General features: G+C 35.4%; 1 protein-coding gene and 1 long non-coding RNA gene across 2 annotated transcripts in view; both read left to right on the top strand.

The window, feature by feature from the left end:
- LOC306854200 (protocadherin Fat 3-like) overlaps positions 1-11,966 on the top strand; it is a gene marked incomplete at its 5' end in the record, with an annotated part of 90,891 nt that extends 78,925 nt beyond the window's left edge. The window contains 2 exons of the mRNA XM_079392025.1: positions 749-859; positions 8,713-11,966. Coding sequence (XP_079248151.1) covers positions 749-859; positions 8,713-9,221 — 620 coding nt within the window. The 3' untranslated portion in view covers positions 9,222-11,966. The remainder of the gene's footprint in view (positions 1-748; positions 860-8,712) is intronic.
- A 3,935-nt stretch (positions 11,967-15,901) lies between these two features.
- On the top strand, positions 15,902-23,384 carry LOC306853931. Its single transcript, XR_013782788.1, has 6 exons — positions 15,902-16,222; positions 20,427-20,531; positions 21,181-21,231; positions 21,305-21,348; positions 21,548-21,773; positions 22,871-23,384. It is a non-coding gene; the product is annotated as an uncharacterized lncRNA (long non-coding RNA).
- Positions 23,385-24,289: the final 905 nt, after the last annotated feature.

The raw sequence follows: 24,289 nt of genomic DNA, 5'->3' as shown, positions 1-24,289 counted from the left end.
TAAAAGTATGAATTTCTTTAAAAAAAAAACAAAAATGTTACTGACCCCAAACTTTTGCATTGACTCTCATTGTAGCAGCCTGGGATCTTAAACACGACTTCATTTCCTCAAGGACCAATAATCAGATTATAATTGGCATTTTCATACATCTCGTGCAATTTTTGTAAGTTTTATGCATCAGGCGATCTGTGAATAGCCAACAGGAGTGCTTTTGAGAGACAAAACAAAGGGAAAAAAAATACATTTCCTTTAAAAGACTGGATATAAATCTTCACATCGATAAATTCTGAGAGGAGAGCGGTTATGGAAGTATGTATACGCGGTCCATTTAAGTGGAGAAGCTGATGTCAAAAGCCATTTTCCCTCTGGTATTAAATTCTCCCCCATCTGAGTCCTCCGAGGCTTTTTACCGCCTATAATTACTTCATTTTTCATTTTCTTGTGGTTTGCAGTGTCCTCCGTTCAAAACCTCTTTAGGTCTTAAAAATCTCCACCTGTGAAATACGAATCGAGACAATTATACGCAGCTGTTATATGCAGCCGTTTCTGTGACACCATTAAAGGAAAGATCAAAGGAAAAATGTCCGGGAAAAGAAAGGAATTAAAGGCAAACATCAAAGAGAGAGCGCTTCTCGGATACAGAATGGCATGGAGATTCGCCCACAGCTGTGATGCACAAAACACATGTGTGTGTGTGTTTACTGTAAGTTAAGCTGTGATTGGTTGACGTCCTGATCTTTGTGTTCAGGGCAAGTGGATTTTCTGGAGGAGGTCACATGTTTCTCTGGCAGTAACAAGGGTAGCAACTCTGAGGTCCAGTCGCTGAGCTCCTTTCAGTCTGATTCCTGTGATGATAACGGTAAGTGTGTGTGTGTGTGTTGCTCCTGCTAATCGTGAAAGGATAAAACAACATGCGTCTTTCCTCAGGACTCTTCATGCAGTCATCCTCATTTCCAATTTGTAAATTTAGTAAATATTTTAAGAATTTTTTTTTTTGTTTGTTTTTTTTTGAGGGAGGTGTTTGTGTGTGTGTGTGTGTGTGTGTTTGTGTGTGTGTGTGTGTGTGTGTGTGTGTGTTGCTGCTTTCAAGTCCTTGACTTTATACTCCTTTTCTTTTTTTAACTTTAATATAGCAAAATATGTTTACAATTGATTCTTCATGTTTGCTCATTTATTTATTATTTATCATTTAATACCTTAATATTGAACTTTAAGCCATGAGACATGAATGAATCTCAAATCTGCAACAGATAATCGCGAGAGTTGTAGTTTTTAACACAGACCTGTTGCCTTATAAACGGTGAAAGTATTTTCTGTTGAGATTTATTACTTTATCAACAGGACAAAAATGCAAACAAACTAATTCTGTAATTAACATTCATTATTATGATGTATTATAATTAATACCAATTTTTAAAAGTCTTTAATATATGCATGTATGAATGTTTTTATTACTAACAATACAGATAAAGATTATTTTTGTTTGTTAAAGTGTCTAATAATCAATGTGCCAAATTGTTCATTACACTTTAATATATATATGCACCAAATAATCATAAATAATAAGACTGATAATTAGAACATATGTACATTAATATTTTAATATTGTAAAATTAATAAAAAATATTAATAAATATCTCACTTAAGCATGCATGTTTTAAAAAGTTATACAAACTGATTTTAATTACTGCTTAAAATCTCAGGCTAACCACACTAAATAATTATACTAGGAAAATTAAAACATGTAAATAAATTAAAGAATTTTATTATTTTAAAAAATAATAAATAGCAATAATTAATAATTGAAACATTTCACTTAGACATGCATAGCTAATATTTCAATAGTTAATTAATTAAATTAAACTAATATAAAGTATATAATTTATGCAAACATTGAAATATTAAATTGTCGAACACGCAGCTGTTGTTGGATGCTATGCTTTAGAAACTCACCCTTTATCAAATGACCTTGTATTAAAAGACTAGCTGCTTAAGTAGACCAAACCGTTTGTCAGTTGGTCTCGACCCATTCTTTAATTGACAGTGCAAAGAAATCCAGCATTTCCGTTAAATATAACATCGTAGTGACTTTAATTCACACTCATCCCAATTCACACTCATTCAAAGATTTGAACGCAGCAGGTGTGTGTGTGTTGGTCACATCATCACCATCTCTCCTCAGATTCGCTGGAATGATGTCATGCTTGCCTTTCATTGGTCACAGCTAAATTCATTCGCAGCCAATCAGGCCACAGAAGCTTCTGCAGTGGACCAACAGCGTTACTGAAATTGTGGAGTTGATTCTTCTTGGTTTGGTTCTTGTGGGGTGTGTGTGTGTGTGTGTGTGTGTGCGCGCGTGTGTGTGCGTGTGTGTGTGCGTGTGTGTGTGCGTGTGTGTGTGCGCGTGCGTGTGCGCGTGTGTGTGTGTGTGTGTGTGTGTGTGTGTGCGCGTGTGTGCGCGTGTGTGTGTGCGTGCGTGTGTGTGTGTGTGTGTGTGTGTGTGTGTGTGTGCGCGTGTGTGTGTGTGTGTGTGTGTGTGTGCGCGTGTGTGTGCGCGTGTGTGTGCGCGTGTGTGCGTGAGTGTGTGAAAGTTTCTGACTGGTCTTCATTGCTTTCTCTTTCCAAGCTTCCATAGTGACGGTAATTCGGCTGGTCAATGATGCAGTCGACACGATTGAGAATGAAGGTACTCTTTCCCACCGCTGGACTCTGAAGCATCTTCCTTAAAAGTGCTTGAAGACTCATGCACAAACCTTTAAACACACTCTCTTTCTTTATATTGACACACATACACACTTAAGTCAACATGTGGACCATAGACTTATATTAGGGCTGTCGCTCAATTAAATAATTAATCTCATTTTATGCAGATTAATCATTTGAAGTATTCATGATTAATATTCAATTTGATATGATAAGCCCTCAAGCAAAGATAATGAAAATTTTATTTGATGTCCATTTCACATATGTAATTTTTTTTAATATAGAATTAATTTTTTCATAATCATCCAAAATTAGTTTAAATTTACAACCTTCTTTTTAATATGAAAATTATTACAATGATTACACAACCTATCCCTTAAAAGAAAACCTTTTGAACTTTTAGTCTATAGTCATTATAATTTTACATTAAATTTTTTTTATTTCTATATTGTTTTTTGTTTTTTGTTATTTTGGTTGAATGCATTCTCAAAGGGTTTTGTCGGATTTAGCTTTGTTCTTCTCATTTCTTCCCCAAACCATAGTTAAGTACACTACAGAAGTAACTTTACATGATTAAATACTAAGTGTGTGTGTGTGTGTGCGCGCGTGTGTGTGTGTGTGTGTGTGAGAGAGAGAGAGAGAGAGCATTACTCATGAGAAGAAACGTCACCCCAGTCAGCAAGATGATCCAGCAAATACACACACACACACACACACACACACACAAGTCCCTGCTCAAATATTTTCGCTGATGAACTCACACCTACAAACACATCCCCAGATCATATATTACCCAGAACGGAAGAACACAAATCTTGCAAACACACACACACATACACACACACGTTTGAAGTTGTAAAAAAAATCTTTTCAAGTATATCTTCAAAGCTAGACATGCTAAAGTAATGTAGGCTGATGAGCTTGTTTGAGTTTTTCCACTTGTCCTTTGATTTAGAGGTTGTAAATCTAACAAACTTCTGAATATTGAAACTAGTTCACGCCGGGACATCTCAAAACTAGTTCATATTTACATATTTTTAAACCATTCCTTCATTTTGTCAGAGTACTCTTGTATATTTTAAATGCAGTATTTTTAGTTTCATTGGCCAATACAAAGATCTGTTAGCATTACTATTCCCATACTGCTCATTTCTTGAGGTGTAATTTGCTCGTAATTGTAGTATTATTTATGTACTATTATAGTATTTATTATTTAGAATTAGTTTTTAGTTTTTGTAATTTTGTGTTTTTAGTTTTTTATATTTCATTATAGCTATAAATTATATTTCAGTTTTAGTAATTTTAGTACTTCAAATTAAAATTATTAAATTTTTTATAATTTTTCATCTGTTTCGTTTTATCTAGTATTTTATTTTAGAGTTTATTTTTTTAGTTTTTACATTTTTATAATTTTAGTTTTATTTCACAATAACAGCACTGCTTTGAAGTGGACAAAAATACTTAAGGCACCTTAAAAACCAGCTCACAGTGACAAATTATACACCTAGTGCTATTTTCATATTTAGTGGATATACTGTACACAGTCTGTAAACTGATATTCATATTTAGTCCAGAAGTTTTTGTTCTAATGATGTAAATCTAATTTGTGTGTGTGTGTGTGTGTGTGAGTGATTTTCGCAGTAATGGACTACAGACTCACACTTACTTCTCTTGGTCCACATTTAAATGACATGTGAGCTGTGAGCTTAATCACAGTCAATCAAACTCACCGATGAAGATCAAACATGAGCACTTTAATAAGCTGGGAAGGAATGTACACATTTTTAGAGCACCATTCTCTCTCTTTCTGTTTTCACTCTACGTTATCTCTTACCCTTACAAATATTGACCATGGTATTCATAATCTCCCTAATATACTAGTTACTGCAGTTATTGCAAAAAAAAAAAAAAAAATGAATAGTGACAATAAACAGCGTAAGTAGCTTTTTACTATCTCTATGTGGCTTTATTTTAAGCCCGGCTCACACTGTGCGATTTTGGCCACAATTTGGTCGTCTGAGACAAATTTTGAAAATCCTAAAATCCTAAAAGATTCCTATAATCCTAGGCTAAAATCGGTTGTCTAGATCGCTGGTTTGACATCAAGTCAAGTCTGCTTTATTGTCAATTCTTCCACATGTACAGCACATACATACAGAGAATTGAAATTGCGTTACCCTCAGACCCTTGGTGTAAACAGTTAACATTAACATTAAACACGTTCAAATACAGATAATACGGACATGTTCACCGACAGCCAACAGACATGTTCACCGACAGCCGACAGACATGTTCACCGACAGCCGATTAATGGCCGTTGCGATCAATTTTTCCCTCCGATTAAATTCTGGCAGTGTCAGAAGATTTCAGACACTTTCCTCAAGTTTCCTGCAGTGTGACATCTCCTACGACGACCGTCAAACCAAGAACCAATAGGAGCACTGAACTTGATGACGCAATTAGCGCGACAACTTCAAACCATTCATTATTTGTAAAAACAATATATGTACAAAGTAAAGTTTACTTAAATTTTATTTATTAAGGGGCAGGATGTTTAAACTCGAATAACAAAATTACCTTCAGTTCGCTCTGTAGAACTGGAAGTCCATAAAGTCCTCTTTTGCACGGCCATGACTTGCTCCACACACGTCGTCTTTTTCGTTGTTTTTTTTTACATCAAGGCATGTAATTAGTAAAACTAACGCTACACGTTGCTGTTGTTTGCTAGCTACCATTATAGCGAGACAACGCGGGTCACGTATTGATGACGTAAAACTCCGGACAAGTCTTCTTGAGTACGTCCGTTTTTGTAAAAAAAAAAAAGGTACGTCCGTTTTTATCGCGTCTTGACTGTCGTACAGTCTGACATTAAGACAACTGAGATCCTACAGTCTGACATGGGGATCATGGTCGTACAGTGTGACAAGCAGCAATCGCAAAAGACTATTAAAAATCGCACAGTGTGAGCCCGGCTTTAGTTTTAGTAATTTCAGTAATTCAAGTAATTTCAGTAATTCACTAAAAACTGACCATGTTTAATTTAGTAATTTAAGTTTTGGTAATTTTGCTTTGCACTTGTTAGTTGCCTTTTTAATGTTTTTTTTATGTAGCTTTAATTTATATTTATTTGTTATAGTGATTTTAGAAATTCAAGCTAAAAAGAAACCTTAATTTGGTATTGTTTTGCACTTGTTGTTCTTTCTATGTAGCTTTATTTATTTTAGTTGTACTAATTTCAGTAATTCAAACTAAAAAGAAACCACATTTAATTTTTATTTTAGTAATTCATGTGCTTTTGTCATTGTTTTTTTATATTTCTGTGTAGCTATTTATTTATTTATTTGCTTAGTTTTAGTAATTTCATTCAAACTAAAAAGAAATCACATTTCATTTTTAATTGAAATTTTAGTAATTTTATGTATTGTTGTCATTGTTAGTTGCTTTTTGAATATTTCTGTGCAGCTTTATTTATTTTAGTTTGAGCGATTTTATTAATTAAACTAAAAAAGAAACCACTTTTTTATTTTTAGTTAACATTTTAGTTGTGTTTTTGCCATTGTTAGTTACTTTTTAATATGTATATGTAGCTTCAATTAATGTTTATTTTATATTTATTCATTCAAGAAAAAAATAGAAACCATGTTTAATTTTTGTAAGGGTGTCAGATGCACCGATATATCACAAAACACACAGAAAACCACAAACACGAGTGCTTTTCACAGAGATAAATGTCAAGTATAATTTCAATAACATATCTTCATGCGATGTTAGTGCATTTGCATATGGTGTTTGTAGACAAACACAGAGTTAGGATGGGTTTGGTGCTGACCCACAAATCTGTCTCTCTCTCTCTGTCTTCCTGCTTCTTTTCTGCCTGCCAGTGTCCGTTATGGATCAAGGTCAAAACTTCAACAGAGGTGATTCACGTTCTCTCTCTCCTCCTGCTTTGTTCAGCTAAATCTCCCGGAGTTCTTGCCCGCCTTCCTTTTCAGACTTTGTTCTCTGTCTATTCCTCCCTCTCTCGCTCTCCCTTTCCGTATTGCTGACAAACTGAGCTATTGCATTCTGGGAAATGTCACATCATCCAGCAGCGAGATGCTCTTTGTCGACACGCGCTCACACACACACACACACACACCAGAGTACCTGCAGTCCTCCGTCACCTCTTTCCTCTCTTTCTAGTCTGTCTCTTCCCCCGCAGTGCTTCCATTGCTGACTTTGTGTTTTTCTTTTATTTGATATTGATGTTTTCTGATAGCGAGGATTAGGCCGTGTACAGTGTGTGTGTTTGTGTGCGTGTGCGTCCCTGCGCTTCTGTGTTTTCATGCATCGCTGCATGCAATCCTCACTCATTTATTTTGGTTTGCATTTTTTGATGACTGTGTTTCGCTTGTGTCAACAATGTGTCACTGACCTCTGAACCTTGACCTCTTGTGCTTCGATCACCTTGCAGGCATGTCCACTCACTACAGCAAGACCTGCATGTGGAGATGCTCAGTGTAATGTTTCTGTCCCAAAAAATAAAGTGGATCACAAATGAGCAGCCAAGACTCATTTGAAAAACATGCCTGTGGCCACATTTCTGAAAATTTATATTAGTTGCTTCCTGCAGTTTCCGAAACATTTTCAAAGTGAAATATCTAGAGAGTGACAATAAAATCGTGTTCAATTTTATCCAAAACAGATGAACATGATTGTGGTAATGTTTTATGTTGGTTGTTGTATGAATTGAGGCAGTTTGGAAATGAAATGTCCAGTTATATTAGTCTCATTGAGTTCCTATCATAGTTTTTACCAATATTACCAATATATTTTATGTTTATTGTAATTTTGTTTTGTTTGTTAATTTTATTTATTTATTTATTTTAATATGTGTATGTAGTTTTTAATCAGTTATATTTCATTTTTAGTTATTTAGTATATAATTTCATTTGAAACTAAATGAAAATGAGATATTTTGCATTGGCAGTTAGTTTCATCTCATTGGCAGTTAAATTAGGTTAAATAAGGTTTATTTTCTTTCAGGTTTTTTATTTTTTTCATTTTAAAGGGGTCATATGAAGTTGCTAAAAATAACATTATTTTGTGTATTTGATGTAATGCAATGTGTTTAACAAAAAGCTAGCTTTCGTCTAAAAGTCTTGAGCTCTTTTATCATGACTTGTGTTTAACAGACTCAAACCCTCTCCGTCACAAGCACAACAATTTACCAGGTGTGCTCCTGAGCAAGTTTACTACATCAGAAATGCCATATACTGTAAATGGAGCTAGCTGTGATGCAAACATCAAAATATATCACACTGAATTTATTTTGAAACAGTTTTCACTCAGAAATTGCTAGTAAATTTCACAATTGCAAAGAAACTGCAAGTAACATTGAATTAACTACAAAATCTTTAAGTAGAAAAACTTATATATAGTACCTCGCACACCTGAATCAATCGTGGCTGCATTGGATGAAAATATAATATTAGCTAGAAAAAATGTAACTCTCACTCTAATCAAGTTTCCATCACAAAAATATATTAATGAGCAAAGACTGAGCAGAAAAGTTGAAAAAATACAAAAATAAAATAAATTAATAATAATTTTTGTGTAGTTTACAAATGCACTATGATAAAAAATGTTTTGAGGTCATGACATTTGTACTGTGCAAAGACCTAAAGAAGTCTTTAATAATTAATAATCTGTCCTGTAATCACAATTTGTGCAAACATGAATAAAAGTTGAGTTGTACTGCCACTAGTGCTGGAAACTGCAGTGAATTGTATGCATAGGTACGTTTTTGCAAAAGCAAGAAGCACATTTTTCCAATGAGTCTATGTTGCAAATGGGACATCCTACAGTCTAAACAAGTGCTCCGTTTGGGACAGGACTGATGTCTAACCTGTTAACCTCCCTTCAGAATGACCAAGCATGCAGCCCTACATGATTATGTACCTACCGAAGGACCCCCTTGGTTGTTTGCCCGCTCGATGTTTACTAACTTCCTGTTTCCTGTTTCTCCAGCATACCACTGGGACACTTCCGATTGGCTGCCGAGCACACGCCTGCCAGACATCGAGGAAGTCCCCACCTATGAGACGGGTGAAGTGGGCGTCGCCTTAGAATCTGACTATTATCTCGGCGGATTCGATATCGACAGCGATTACCCGCCTCCTCAGGAGGAGGAGTTTATGTCCCAGGACCAGCTGCCTCCACCCCTTCCCACTGAGGAATACGACACCTCACCCGCCAATCAACCCGTCTCCAGGGAGAGCACTCTGAGCGGGGACCACAAGCCCCGCCCACACTTTCACCCCAGCCAATACCTGCCTCCGCATCAGCTGCCACTCGGCTCTGCGGGGGAGGAGTTTAGCACTTTTACAGCCAGGGAGGAGCGTCTGTCTGTCAATGCTTCCTCTGCCTCCGACGTTTCCTCCGCACCCTGCGGGTTTGAAGACTCTGAGACGGGAGGAAGCTTGGATAGTTTGGAGGACGCGCACATGCACCCACATACGCAGCAGACTGAGGTCTGATACGCCACCGTGAACTACAGACGCAGTTAGTGACGTTAACAGGACGTGTTTTCCCACATAAAAGACACTAAACTGTCAGAGTTTGTCAGACGGATGCAGCAGATTCGGACTGAGGACAAACTCTCAGCGCTGCCCTCTGCATGAGCAGCTCAAATATAAAAGCACAGGAAGTGGCCGGAAGTGATGTCATGGGTGGGGACCAGACGATTAAAGCAACAAGAAGCGTCATAGCGAACGGAGACCAATGATCTGTAGACGTGTTTTCAGAAATCGCCTGGTGCATTTCATTGTTCCTTCCCGTTCCTGATTCGTTCCTTTGTGTGTTTGAATCTGGATCTGTCCTAAAACCTAGTGAGCCGCCTACCTAGACGATATTATGCTGCCTTCTAAGAAACTAATTGTAAGTTTGAATAGATTTATTTGAAATTTCATAAAATAAAATCCTTTCTAATTGCATTTTTTAGATTATTAATGCAAGAGCAAAACTTACAACTACATACAATAATGACAATAAACTAAATCCTAATAGTAATAGAAATAAAAAAAAAATTTAAATACAAAGCCAATTAAATGATTTTATTAGAAACTAAAATCTTCTGTGATTACACTTTTTAAATTATTTATGCAAAAACAAAACTTATAAATACATGCAATAAAGAATTAAAATAAATAATTTACTAATAGTAATACCAAATCTATGTTAAAGTAATTACAAAACAACACATTTGTTTTGTTTAAATTCAGTTTAAATATTTTCATTTGGAATTCTATAAAGTGAAATCCTTTTTAAATTATTTAACCATTAACAAAACTTAGAATTGCATACAATAAAGAAACCTACATTAATTAGAAAGTAGAAAGTAATTTTTAAAAATACAGCATAAATAATGTAGCAACTCACATATACATCCCTGAATGCATTGTGGAAAAAAATGATCCAAGTCGAGCGTGTCGACTATAAATATACTCATATTTCATTTTGAAAAATATCAATAAAAATAGTTAAATGTAGTTTAAAAATGACTAAGTTATGCAATATTTGTGTAATTTGATACACATTTTTCTTTGTTGTTAGCATCTTACTCTGCTGAAATCAATTGTGACTCGAGACTCAAATTAAGCTAAAAAATAAATAAATAAACCAGCCTAAGGGGGTTTTCAGCTCTTAGCTGGTTTTAACTGGTTTAACTGTTTTCCCAGCAAGCAAATGTTTAGCTAATGTTTCCCAAATGCCCAAACCCCCTCTAAAACCATCCAAAAAGTCCAGCTTGGCCAGGCTGGGAGACCAGCCAACCACCTTAGGCTGGTTTCAGCAGGGGTGCACTTTGCATCAAACTGGGCAGTTGAGTTGCTTCCTTTGTAGACCGTTCCAAATCGCTCTCTTATGAGGGTCCGTTTCAGTTCGGATGCCACCTTAGAAGGCAGCTCACTAGGTTTTGAAACAGATCTTTTCTGTGTGCACAGGTGGACTGGACGTGAATATGAAACAGTTTTCTATAAACAGTCAAAAAGCACACAAGTTTTCTGTATCTTCCCCCCAAAAATGTTTTATTTTTTTTAATGCATTGACTTTTTTGCACTAAAATAGATATGTTCAGACTTACAGTGGCCCTGTCTAAAATAATCCTGTCATGTCACATTTAAGGCCCTAAGACTGGTAGCAGCGTCGTCTTTTGTGTGAATCATTAGTGGGGTCCTGAATAGCACTATTTTTAAAGCCGATCATTTTAGATGAGCAACTCTCTTCTGTCACTTACCTCTCCCCTTTTTTGTCTTGTGAAAACATCACGGTTACATATCAGAAAGCCATAAACAGAATATCATCAATAATGTTTGTGTGTTCGCAGGCACTTACAATGCAAGAATGACACATGCCTGTAGCATGCAGTCCAAAAACCTCCTCCGGTTCTCAACCGACCCAAACCAGAGAAAAGAGCGGAACGAGAGAGCAAAAGCAATAACGGCAAGTCAGAAAGAAGGAAATGCCAAGTCCTGAAACAGAATACTGAATAAAAGATGCAGGGAAAGAAAATGTAAAGAATATGAAAATCAATAAAATATAAATCAAAATGAGAATGAGGGAGAAAAGGAGAGAGAGGCATGATACTGTGGACCAACTTTGGATTGGAAAGGCGTATTGGCCTGAAGGGAACAGGATTGAGACGTTTGGTGTGAGCTGATTTCAGAGCTTGCACTGTCATTTTGAATGCCATTGGGCGGATCGTTTTTTGTAAAAGCTGTAATTTTGACGTTAAATGTTGTACAGTGTATATAAGTAAGTTGTTCAAATGCAGATTTTGTAGATATTGAACTGCAATCATGGCAGGGTTTGTGCATCCTGTGAGCGTTTGGCACGGACGAAAAGGGCAAACATGCAAACTCACATACTTTCGCTGGCATTTTTAACAGATGTGCGCATCTTTTTTGCAGCTGTTTTTCACCACTTTTTACTTTTTTCAATATCAGTTTCTCTTTTTTAATTGTATTTTTATTTCCGTTTCGCCGTGTTTATATTATAGAAAATGAATTCCTCTGCTCCTGACAGTGCAGGGGGGTTATTTTTATTAATTTGTTTTAATTTCGTCTTTGATTCATATTGTTCTGTTGACTGTGTAAAACAGTATTAAAACATGCTTGTTATATGTGTAAAAATGTTTTTCTTCACTCCTGGATTTTTGTTTAGTTTGTTTTCTTTGGTGTTTTTTTTTTATTTTTTTTATTAATGCTAAAATTAAAAAAAGAATATTGATCAAACTGTATATGACTGACGTTTGTGGGTAATTTAGTTAAAGGCAACATGAAATACAAATGTCTCTCATCTTCTTGTGTGTTATCTTTTTAGTTCACATGCTGAAAAAATGGGCAATGCTTTAAAAATAAGGTCTAATTAGTTAACATTAGTTAATGCATTGACTAACATTACCAATGTGTTAATATTAGTGGTGTCAAAATTAGCGCGTTAACGCAGGCGATACATTTTTACAGATTAACGCCTTAAAAATATTTAACGCAGGGGCGGGGCTAGAGTTGGCCACCCCATTCACAACTGTTTTTTTTCTTGGAAAAGGGTTGTGTTTATTTAGATGCAGAACGTCTTTATGATCGCATCAAATGGGAGACGTTTCAGACGCGCGCTCTAATTTAGCCTCTGTGCCAGGCGCGAGTCAAACATACTGTGCTCGCAGCACGCGCTCTTCAAATACACGCACAAAGGTGCCGGCGCACGCTGTTTATTTCATATCAAACAGCGAAAGAAACTATGTGCATGCAATGTCGTAGTGATGCCGTCATTTAAGGCATGAAGTTACCAAAAAGGCAATTAAAGCTGCCTTAAAACTGTGTGCATGCATGCAATATGTTATATATGCGTCACATTTAAGAACATGTCTCTGAAATGGTTTAAAAAACTATATTGAGGCACCCCAGCAGTGTCTCCCTCATCTAAAACATTAGTAGAGACTTTAAGACCTGAAGTGGGTCAGAAAAGGTAAAGATTTTGAGAAGATAAGACGCATGTCAGATCCGCGTCACGTTCAGCAGCAGCAGCTTCTAAAGCAATAGCGGGCAAATCAACTAATAACCAGCTGCGGTGATGTCTATTAATCCAAGAACAAAAGAAAAAAAGTAACTTTTATAGCTTTAAGGGGTTCATCTATATTTGATTTAGAATTTAGTGTTTGGTAACTATTCATTTTCTGTATATTTCTGCTGAAGGGCACAGGTAGGTAAATGTCATTTATTATAATGGGTTCATGTGAAGATTGTTTGAAGTTCACTTAAATTAGAAGTTAAGTCTAATAAATGTTAAAATTGATAGCTCTTAGTTATACTGTAATGCTGAATGGCTGTACAGTCTGTAACGTAATAAAAACTTAATATTAATATGTAATTTAAAGAAATAGTTTAATTTAGCTCAAAGGGAATCATTTATGATTTTATAGGGAATTTGAACAGAGTCACTGTTACGGCGATTCACTGAACGAGCCGTATAACAAACATGTTATCTGTTCAGTCAGAGGTTCGAAGTTTACAGGCTCTTGCAAAATATACTTTTGAACATGATTTCTATAACAAGACTATGATGTATTTGACAAAGAATTGATTGGAAGAAACATTTAAAGCATGATTTTTCAAACTCATACATACCAAACACGCATATGAATCCTTCAGCTATTCAATAATGATTAAAAAGACATACATAATATCTGATTAAAACATGATAGTCTAATATGTGGGTTACAAACATAACATGTGGTTCTGCATAGAAATGTCCTTTTAGGATGATTTTATTTGCATATGAAAAAGAACGTCTTTGTGTAGTTCTATGGAGATCGAAGGCATGTTCTTTAGACAAAGGAATTTCGGTTTGGTCTGTCTTCTATGTGGGGGAGAAGTCAGTCTAAGGAAGCTCGTGACTTCCAGCGTGGAACCCATGTGATAGCCATCTCTTTGACCATCAGTCTTGATTACTTGCCCTGAATTTGACAGTCTCCTTCCTGAATTGGAATTATCAATGTGTTCTTTTTTCTCAAGGTTGTCAGCTATTCTGTGAAAGAGGCTTGCTGGTTAGTTTGCTTGCTTCAGACTAGTTGGAGCTAGTAATCTGATTTACGACGTTGTCCTGTTTTCTTGGGGCCTCTCTGTGGAATTTCAGCGTCTCATGTTTCGATGTTCTGATCGAATCTTAACTTTGTCTGATTCGGTCTCTGATATCCTACAAGTCAATGGTTAAATATTCAGGGGAAAATAATATTTTATAGAGACATCAGTAGAATTAATATCAGTGATGCTGGCCTTCAATCATAAAAAAAAGATGCCATTAAAGAAATATTAAAAATATACTGTCTTTATGTTGTTTGAACATTTGAGGATTGAATGTGAAATTATTGCAATATAAAAGTATATTTAAACACTTTTATGTTAGGTGGGATTAATCGCGATTAATTTTAGAAAAATGTGAGATTAATTAGATTTCTTTTTTGACAGCACTAGTTAATATTTGTTAACGCTAGTTAATAAAAATACTATTCATTGTTAGTTCATGTTAGCTCAGGCCCATCAAATAATATTAACAGATACAAGTTTTGATTTTAATAATGTATTAATGTTGAAATGAACATTTAAAGCTGCAGTCCGTAACTTTTTTTGGTTAAAAATGATCCGAAATCAATATTTGAGCAAGTACATAACCAGCCAGTGTTCAAAACTATCGCCTTAATTTAGCCCAATTCATAACGGTAAGCTTATAATAATGTTTTCTAATTTGAGTGGTACGGGTAGGTTTTCATGGGAAATTGGAGCAAGGCACTGCGTCATTACGTCACGTCTGTAAACATAAAGAAGTTGTCCCATCTACTAGGCTATCGCATGTGAGGATCCTGCAGGTGGCAGATCGTTTATAGCCTTTTCTCACAGCAGCTAGAATAATTAAATGTATAATTTTGATGGCGAACTGTGATCCAGAAAGGATTGTGTTTATGAAACGCGTGAATGAAATTAAATGATATTCCAGTTTTAAATATGCTTCTGATTACAGATAGCCTGGGACTACACAAGATTTGTATTTTAAAGAAAACCAGTTCGAAGGGAGCATAGTTTGCGTTTTGGGTAAAAATAATTTCTTAATATGAAATTCGAATGGCATGACAATTAGAGATTAGACTGTACAGAAATTGAAATCTACACGCTAATACACACTATAGTATAGTCACGCAATGCTGATGTTGTTAACATTGTAATGCCTGATCAGGATACCACACATCTAGGTTCAACACATTCCTGATGCAAGGATGAATCAAAGCTTGCATTCCAGCTCAGGAAATTCACGTTTTGTCATTTCGAAAGAAAACAGAACTCCCCTTCCCGGAGCCTAAACTTTACTGGCGCCATATTCATAAATCTCTATCCATTAAGTCGCAGAAAAGGATGACGTGTTTACGGTCGACTCGAAATAGACAATTTCCAGACTTTCCAAACCAAAGACTTTTACGACCCTGCATATCACGCACATTCCAAGAAAACTCGCGCCCTTTTCTCTGTTGCGCTCCCTAAACAGACAAAGGAATTCAACTGGACCATGTTGCTAGTGAAACAAACAAAGAGAGCCACACCCTGAAGGATTTTGTTTTAAAGAACAAAGTTAAACAAAATATACTCGAGAAAAGAAACACTATAGACAGATTATCTATACATGTATTAAGAAGTGTGTGTTTGTGACATTTATAAGCTGTTGCATTATTTTAAATCTATGGTAAATCTGTTTCCAGAATTTATAATCTTCCTGAGTACTAGTTGTTCATTTTCACTTGATTAATATGTGTATTTAGAATTTAAGATCGTTTAATCAATGCCTTAACTACGAAATCGAATATAAAGGATACTTGTATTTTGGTGCCTGTTAAACGGCTACTGTTTGGTCTCGGATGAAAGCTGATTTAATGAATAATAATATTGTGGTATGAATTAAATCTTATCTGTTTTTCATTAACGCCTATTTACAAGATGAATGGAAGTCTGCTGTTATAAGTTTTTATGTGATAAAATACTTGCGCAGATAATGTATGCAACACGAAACTCTGCAGGGGCGGGGCTCCGCCCACAGAGACTCTTTCGATTGGGCCACGCGCCAAAAAAAGGGCGGACCTCAAATCGGCCCGTTAAAAAACGGATACCCAACCTGAAGGAGTTGGAGTTTGAAAACAACAGGAGGCCACGCACGCCTGCGAGTCTCTCGTTCTGCTCACGCTGCAAAGCGCTTCTCGCCTCTTAACATCACGGCTGAGTACTGCAAACGACCCAAGAACGTTAACATTACATTTCTAAGACCTGAATCGCCTTCCTGAAAGCACGACCAACCACTGAAGAGCAACCGCGTCACACGACCAATCCGCACGCGATCCGTCTCAAGCTGAGCAAAGAACGGACATCACTTAAAGGAGGAAAAAGCCTGACTTTGAACCAAAGGAAAGACTGAGTTCGATCGAAACAATGAAAAAGACAAAGTAAGGCAAAATCTCTTTACTGACTGAAACCGGGATTCCTCTCTGTTGCAGTTTAAATATAGCGTGGTTCTGTCCATGAGTTTCCTCAGGTTGAAAAGCTAGCATTAAAACCTAAGTCTCTCTCTCTCTTCAGATATAAACAACTCGCTCCCATTGCAACGTATGTGTGTGTTCATGTCTGTTTATGTTGTCTAGTTAATGTGTTAGAGTAGTGAATAAAACTTTGACCTTATTAAGAAATCTTTGTCTGTGTTATGTGATTTAACATGTCGTAACTATTTGCCAAAAAGATTGCGTTACCTAAAGCTCATAAACCTGAGAGCTAGCTTAAAACTGAGTTAACTAGTTGTTTATTTTTTATCGTCGGCCGCGAGTGAAATAAACAAAATTGTTAAAGAGATAACTGCTGTTATTAATGCTTGCTGGACAAGTCGTTAACAAGGCATAAGTTGTACATTCTGATTAATAACCATTAATCATATGAAGATCAACTCTTAAGAGTGATTCCCTAAAAGCTAAATAATAAAATAAAGATATATATGTAGGATTCATTCCCTACAACATTAATAATTTGAGAATAAAGTATAACAATAATAATAATTTGCATGGTTTAATGTGATATGAGGTGACCGATCTTTAGATTTATGGTAATGATTTTTTCCTCAGTTGGTCAGAACAAACGTGGCAGACTTGTTACTTGTTCAGATGACAATATATGGTGAAAATTCTTATTTGGGTCATATATTCTAAGACGTAGGCTAGATTGCGAAGTACAGTAAACATCCACACCGTTGCGGTGACTGACTGCCACACATACTCCTCAAAACATTAGATTCAAGAAAGGAAGATAATTCTGCAAAAAGCTGCAATTCCAGGCTTTCAAACAGTGATGGCGACAAAGAGGCAAAACTTATGGATTGCAGCTTTAACTAAGATTAATAAATACTTTACAAGAAATTTTTATTCTGGGTTTGTTAACTAATGTAGTTAACTAATGTTAACAAATGGAACCTTACTGTAAAGTGTTACCAAAAATATTCTTAAAAATTAACTATATAAATGGTAACACTTTACAATAAGGTCCCATTAGTTAACATTAGTTAATGCATTAATTAAAAATTATCATTACATTTGTTGAAGCATTTATTACTCGTTAACATTAGTTAATAAATTACAAATATTCATTATTAGTTCATATAATTCAGTTTCATTAACATAATTAACAGATGTAACATTTGATAACGTACTAGTAAATGTTGAAATGAAGAATACAGTTTAGATTTAATTAATTTAATTACATTTTAGCTTAAGATTTAAGATTGCTCAAATGCTCCAAAGTATTTTTCATTGTTAGTGTGTGTTAAGTAACGTAATTAATGTCACCAAATGTAAAGTGTTAACACAGCTATTAAAAAACATGGCCTAGTGTTTCCACTTTTTATGATTCTAAACATATTCTATTTGATAAAATTAAATCCTGCCTTACATTATTTCCAGCTGAATAACATATTTCTGAAAGGTAAATATATACCTAATAGCATTCCAAGCGTGATAGGTTGTGTGATATTGTTTGCTTTGACCAGAACACACACTAAAAAAAAATCTTGTTTTGAAGATTAACACTTACCTGAAAATCGCAATAACTCCACTTCAGATGTTTACATAGAGTTCAGGATCGATAGTAACTCGTCAGAGTCTTTCCAGAAGCGAGAAGAACATACACAGTTTGGTATTTAATCAGTTCTGTGTAAGTGTGTGTGTGTGTAGTTAGAGTGTAATCACACTCTCACTTTGAGAGCTTTAGAGGCTCATTATCTTCTCCAGCACTGTGGCTTTTGGAGTGGACAGGGTGCTTCGATTTCTTGTCCTCAATCATTTTTTTGCCTTTGACTTTAAAGGCCTATTCAGCTGAACTGATGTGCATGTCCTCTTTGAGACCTGAATAATTGCTGCTCTTTTAAACGGTGGCCCTCACCTCACGATGGGCTTCTAATGAGAAAATCTCCAGATTAAACTTGGTGGATGGCGGACATGGAACGGTGCAAAACTTCACGATTACTCCACTGGTTTGATGACATTCCAAAATTAGCAGCTGAGAGAACAGATATTCTGTTTATTAGGCATCGTTGGGTCATGAAGCAAGCAGTTGGGATATGTCATGGCAATGTAATAGTAGTGATAAATAGTTCATCAAGGTAAAATTGCTCACAAGCAATAGTGATGATCAATTAGTAAGTGAATAGCTCACCCATAAATGAAAATGTACTCGCCCTCAGACCATCCAAAATGTAGATGAGTTTGTTTGTTAAAATTTAAAGTTTGTTGAAATTTAGCAATATCACATGCTCACCAGTGAATGGGTGCCGTCAGAATGAGAATCCGAACAGTTGATAAAAAAATATCACAATTATCCACAAAAAAATCCATGACTCCTATCAATTAATGTTATGTAAAGCGAAAATCTGCATGTTTGTAAGAAACAAATTCATCATTTAGGGGTTTTACCTTTCTGGCCAAAATATGGAGTTCATAATCCTCAACAATAATTCAGTGAACATTTCTATCCCTGTTGTCCTCTCACATCAAAATCCATCCACATATTTGTTTAGAGCTATTTTGCACTGTTTTCACTTGTAAATAGTACTTGATCTGTGCATATTTCTTTCCTGATTCAGAGGAGACAACTTTCACTTAAGAAAGCAATATTATGAATAGAGGACTGTTTTAGCTGGAAGAATGGTTTGGAGTTAAAAAAAAAAAAGCCTTATGTTTCTTACAAACATGCAGCTTTTTGCTTCTCAAGATGTTAATTGATGGACTGGAGTGATGTGGATCACTTGTTTATATCAGCTGTCTGGACTCTCATTCTGAAGGCACCCATTCAGATCCATTGCTGACCAAGTGATGTAATGCCACATTTCTCCAAATCTGTTTCGATGAAGAAACAATCTCATCTTTGTCTTAGACGGCCTGAGTCTGAATGGTTGACTATATTAGCAATAACTGAAATAGAAGCTGAAGTATTAAAATGACCAAAACTTATACTGAAGTAAAAAAAATTAATAAAAAGCAAAAAATTACATAATTTTATAAAATTACATACAATTACTAAAACTTTAAAATGAAAACAAAATTGTCACTCGGTAAGCACTTGCACATTGCCAAGAGTGCAACATCTGGAAAGTACTACATATTTGTATCATATTAGCATGCAAACATCAGATAAACACCTCAAGAGCCAATTCACATACCGTCTAAATCACGAATGCCACAAAAAAACAGCTGCTGAATGTTGTTCTTACTTCCAACTGGGAACGTTTTTGCAAAGTATTGCAGTTGGGCAGGCTAAAAAGTTATAAGAATGCAAATCCAACATGTACACTGCGTGCTTTCAGGATGGATTAGGCCCTTCTGCATTTGCCTGAGAAGATATTTTCATTGAATTATCATAAACACCTAGAAATGGATGCAGCTCCCTTAGGGAACAACTGGTGATTGTAATATAGCTTCCCATTTACATGTTCACTGTTCTGTTTCATGTAATGCATAATTGATTTTCAAAAGATGCTCTGTCCATCTGCAGTCTGGGTTTCTGGCCTTGGTTTATACAATAACATCTGCATTTTCCACCATGCTTTCCATTTAGATCATTTGTACTCATTTGAATGTGTTTAAAAATGCAACATGCGTAGTTGTAGTTTCAGCACTCGACGGTATTATTCATTACCTCTGCTGAGATATTCATGAGTCTGATCTAATCGAGCACACGAGGCAGATGAGGACATGTTTGCTGATGTGTGTGGAGATGTGTTGTGGTCTTCTCCATCTAATCTGTCTTTATATCCTCTGTTTTCTGCAGTAATTGTAAGTAATATTTATTTCTGTAGCACCTTTCAAGAGCAAGTGTAACAAAGTGCTTTACAACAAAATGTAAAATGAATAATAAAAACAGACATGGCAATTAAAAAAACAAATAAGACAAAAGCAAGTTTGAAATTGCATGTGTTTTTGTTGTTTATTTCACTCACTGGCTGGCAAAGAACTCGCTGCTGTTTTGTTGCAGGAGGTTTTAAGGCTCAGGTGTGACAATTCGGTTAAATAAAGACAATCCTTAATGAGTGTCGTTATGATCTGGTTTTCTTAACTGAAAGAGTTTGCTGCATCTGGCTGCAGATTGATGGTCTGCTGTCTTTGCTGGGTTCAGGTTTTGGTCAGCCAGGCTCTGTTGGACTTTGGTCGGGTCGAGCTGGTCCATGCTGGGTCCTGTTCTACTGCTGGAAGAAAGTCCTGTTAAAAACCAGCACCTGTGGTTGCCAGATATTCACTTACATTTAACTTGCATCTTACTATACTTTTAAAGTACACCAGTAACACTTGCGAAACGAGGAAATCAAAGTAATCTGGAAATGAAACTTAAAAGAATATTGTAGTCTATTTGACTGTTCATGACTGTATATATAAATAACTTATAATTTACTTCTATACCAACCCACTTGACAGGGTTATTTTAGTTCACTCAAATTAAAACCACAAAAAAAAAGAAGACATAAAATAACTTTAGATGAAATAAAGTAATATATAAAAAAACCTGTCATTTAGTTACCAAAGCAACATTTCTGAATTTAATTGTTTAATTTGATGTACAAATAACTTGTTAAATTGATGTAAAATAACTAAAATAATGAAGAAACTTAATAAAACCAAAAAAAAAATTTTTTTAATTGACAAAACAGTAAAATTACTAATTATCAAATTACTAAGGTAAGTGTTAATTACTATTATCAAAATGACTATAATGTGTGTGTAGGTAATGTGAATCACAAATTCATACTTATACATATAAGTTTATACAACAAAACAACAAAAAGTTGAGAATCTCCTACAAAAATAAGTTGAGAGAAGTCAAAAATCTGCTGAAGCTGGTTGACTTAATAAAACTTTTTAATTTTTTTTTGCAGTGTATATGGATGAGCGGCCAGCCGTGTCCCAGAATTCCTTAGAAGCATAAGGTGGCTGATGAAATTAATCACACACATTGAATTGACCTTGCAAACTCACACACTCACATAGTGCTGTCCTTAGGAAGATGATGGAGATGAAGTGAGATGAGATATGAAGAGATGCAGGTGAGTGTATGCAAGTGTGTGTGTGTGAGCACAGACCTGCTTCCGTTTGACGTTCTGCCTGTTTGTTTGTGTCTCTAAAGATTTAAAAGTGACTTGAAGTGTGTGTGAGAGTGTGCAGTGTTTTTCATTCTGTCTCTCTCGCCCATCGTCTTTAAGAGAGTCTTTAAGCTTCTCAGCAAATGTTTTTGGTTTTTGGCAGAAAAACTGAGGGAAATCAAACAAAAGCCTGCTGAAGAGGAAGGTGAAGGGGTATTTAGGAGAAGAACAAAGCAGCGATGCCTCGTGTGAAGAGCTGTTTTATTAAGGAGATGAATCCAGCCCTGAGCTCTCAAACGGCTCAATAGCTGCATTTCCATGGATGGGCGTCCCAAAGCGTCCTGCTTCTTGTTCCTCTGCAAGGCCTTTTTTGTTCAGGCAGGTGACAGGTCAGTTTTAGTATGCACACCTCAGTCTCTTTGTCTTTGTCTCGACAGCAAGATTTTACTGTAATTCTTCCAGCTTTTTTATCCTTCTGTCAGAGGAAGTGCAGGTTTGTATCTATACATGATATACTGCTGTGCTTCTCAAGTGGTTTCACTTCATGTCCTAGTTCTTATGTTGGTGTTATTTTAGTATCGTTCGGAGATATATATATATATATATATATATATATATATATATATATATATATATATATATATATATATATTCATTTACTTTTTTATAATATATACTTTGAATTACTTTTTTTTACTGTTTAATTTTATTGATTTGTTTTAGTAATTTTATGGTTAAAATGTTAAATATTTATTTATTAAATCAAATAACACACATTACACTGAATATGTATTTAATAAACTTGCAAATAAAACAGCTTTTAAGATTTTCAAAAGTTAGCAAATTTCACAATAAATATATTTATGATTCTGCACTTTTTCTGTTAATAATCAAAAGCAGCAAGTTTGTCACATTATGCTGGGATAACATGAAACATTAGTTTCCAACTGTGAATTTTTCATTTGAACTTCTATAAACTTTTATAAATGGTTAGTTTGATTATATATATACATGATATATGTGTTTTTCTTTTCCTTTAAGAGGTTGATATGAATATCAGTTTTGCTGTCCTAACTATGCATGGTTATATAATCAGTCTCATTTTATTATTAGCGTTTTGCATTGTTTTTCCCTGTTGTCCTTGACTCAGAACAGACCTGTGATTCACCGCTATGTTACTGTGTGATGTTTGTGTCCTCATTTTCTCATAGACTGAATTGGCACCAGGATGTTTTTTCAGTTTATTACCCAGTGTGTGTGTGCATGTGTTTGTGAATGTACAGAGGGCTATATGCTGTCCTGGTTATCACAGTTGTGTTTTCCAGGACAGCGAGTAGAAGGTGCATTACTTTGCCTTCCTTGTTCTCTCCCCTGCAAATCACAATTTTCACTTTTCTGTTCTTTTAAACTTTGCTGTGTAATATTTGTTTTTGTTCTTTCTCTTGCCCCCTCAATCTATCTCATCCTCTGATTAATGGAGTGGCAGGCAGGCGAGTGGACGGATGGAGCATGAACTGACTTCAGATCAGCTCCAGCTCAGCTTTACTGAGCACACAGATGCTTGGACTGATAACCATAATAGGTCTAAAAAAAAGTAAAAACTCTACATCATATGAGGACAAAGACAGACAGACGTTTGTCATTTAGACGTGACTGAACTGTCTTAAATATCTTTCCAGTGTTTACTTACATCGTTCTTAAGTGAATTCATCTTGGGATACAGATTGTACCCTTGTGCTTACTTGTGTGATGGTAACATCAAAATCAGTGGAGCGTTGCAGCGAGATTGATGTAATATTAAAGATTAATGTAAGATAGTTAAACCTGATAATGGAGACAACATGTCATCAGGGAGCAAAGCAAACTGATGACAGATCAGTGGACATATTGTGATGAGCTGCTGATGCATGAAGACATGATCAGGGTGAAGCTTTGAGATCCATTGACCTCAAAATGTATTTGGACAATAAAGTCACACTTAAAATGTCTGTTGTTATGTTAAATACAAAATATCAGTGTCAGCATTTCTTACAAATTATGTGAGTCACCTTGGTCAGTGAAGGCCAGCTTACATCAAGAAAGAGAAGTATAACAATAAAGATCTTAAAGTTTTAAAAATGCTTCTTAGATACCATATTGAATTTAACGCTTATGAACTGAGGCTGTGATGAATAGACTTGCAGTTTTTTTTTTTTTTTTTCGTTAATTGTAGCCTACTTTTATCCCTCACAGCCTTGTTTTCACTCCTGTCAAACATTAAATATGATGCTGCTCTGACTAAGATCTATAGCAAGTCCACACCACAACTATAATTATAACGATACAGAAGAGCGATATCATTGGATTCAGTTTCAGAACATTTTTTGTCCAGATGACGAATGATAAAACATTGTCAACCAATCAGAATCCATCTTGCTTTAAAGAGCTTGAGCATTTAAGGCACGTGTCATATAAACTTGGATCTGATATGTAGGCTATTCCTTCAAAATAAGCACCACATCCACATGAACTGATATTTTAATGAAAATCGGATATTTTTAAATGCCAAGTCACATTTGCATATAGCACTTTTCAGAATATATTGTTTCTAAGCAGCTTTACAGAAAACAGGATATTAATATTATATAATATAGGAATAACCCTGCTGAAAAAACAACAATAGAACCCTGCCCAAAACACAATAGAAAATGTAATGGATTTAATGGTTATAATGGAAATTGTATTGGTTTTAATGGAAACTATAATGGTGTCTACTGGTATGTGATGGATTCTATTGGTGGGATGTTAAATTCTATTGAAAAAATGCCCAAAACACACTACAAAAAGGAATTTTGTAATGGTTTTACTGGAAAATCTAATGGTTTATAATGGTATTTTAATGGAAACCATTGGAATTTCTGTGATG

Source organism: Barbus barbus (genome assembly GCF_936440315.1).
Source record: "Barbus barbus genome assembly, chromosome: 34".
Classification (NCBI taxonomy): Eukaryota; Metazoa; Chordata; class Actinopteri; order Cypriniformes; family Cyprinidae; genus Barbus; species Barbus barbus.
Note: the sequence above shows the minus strand (reverse complement) of the source record. Positions and strands in the feature narration are given on the sequence as shown.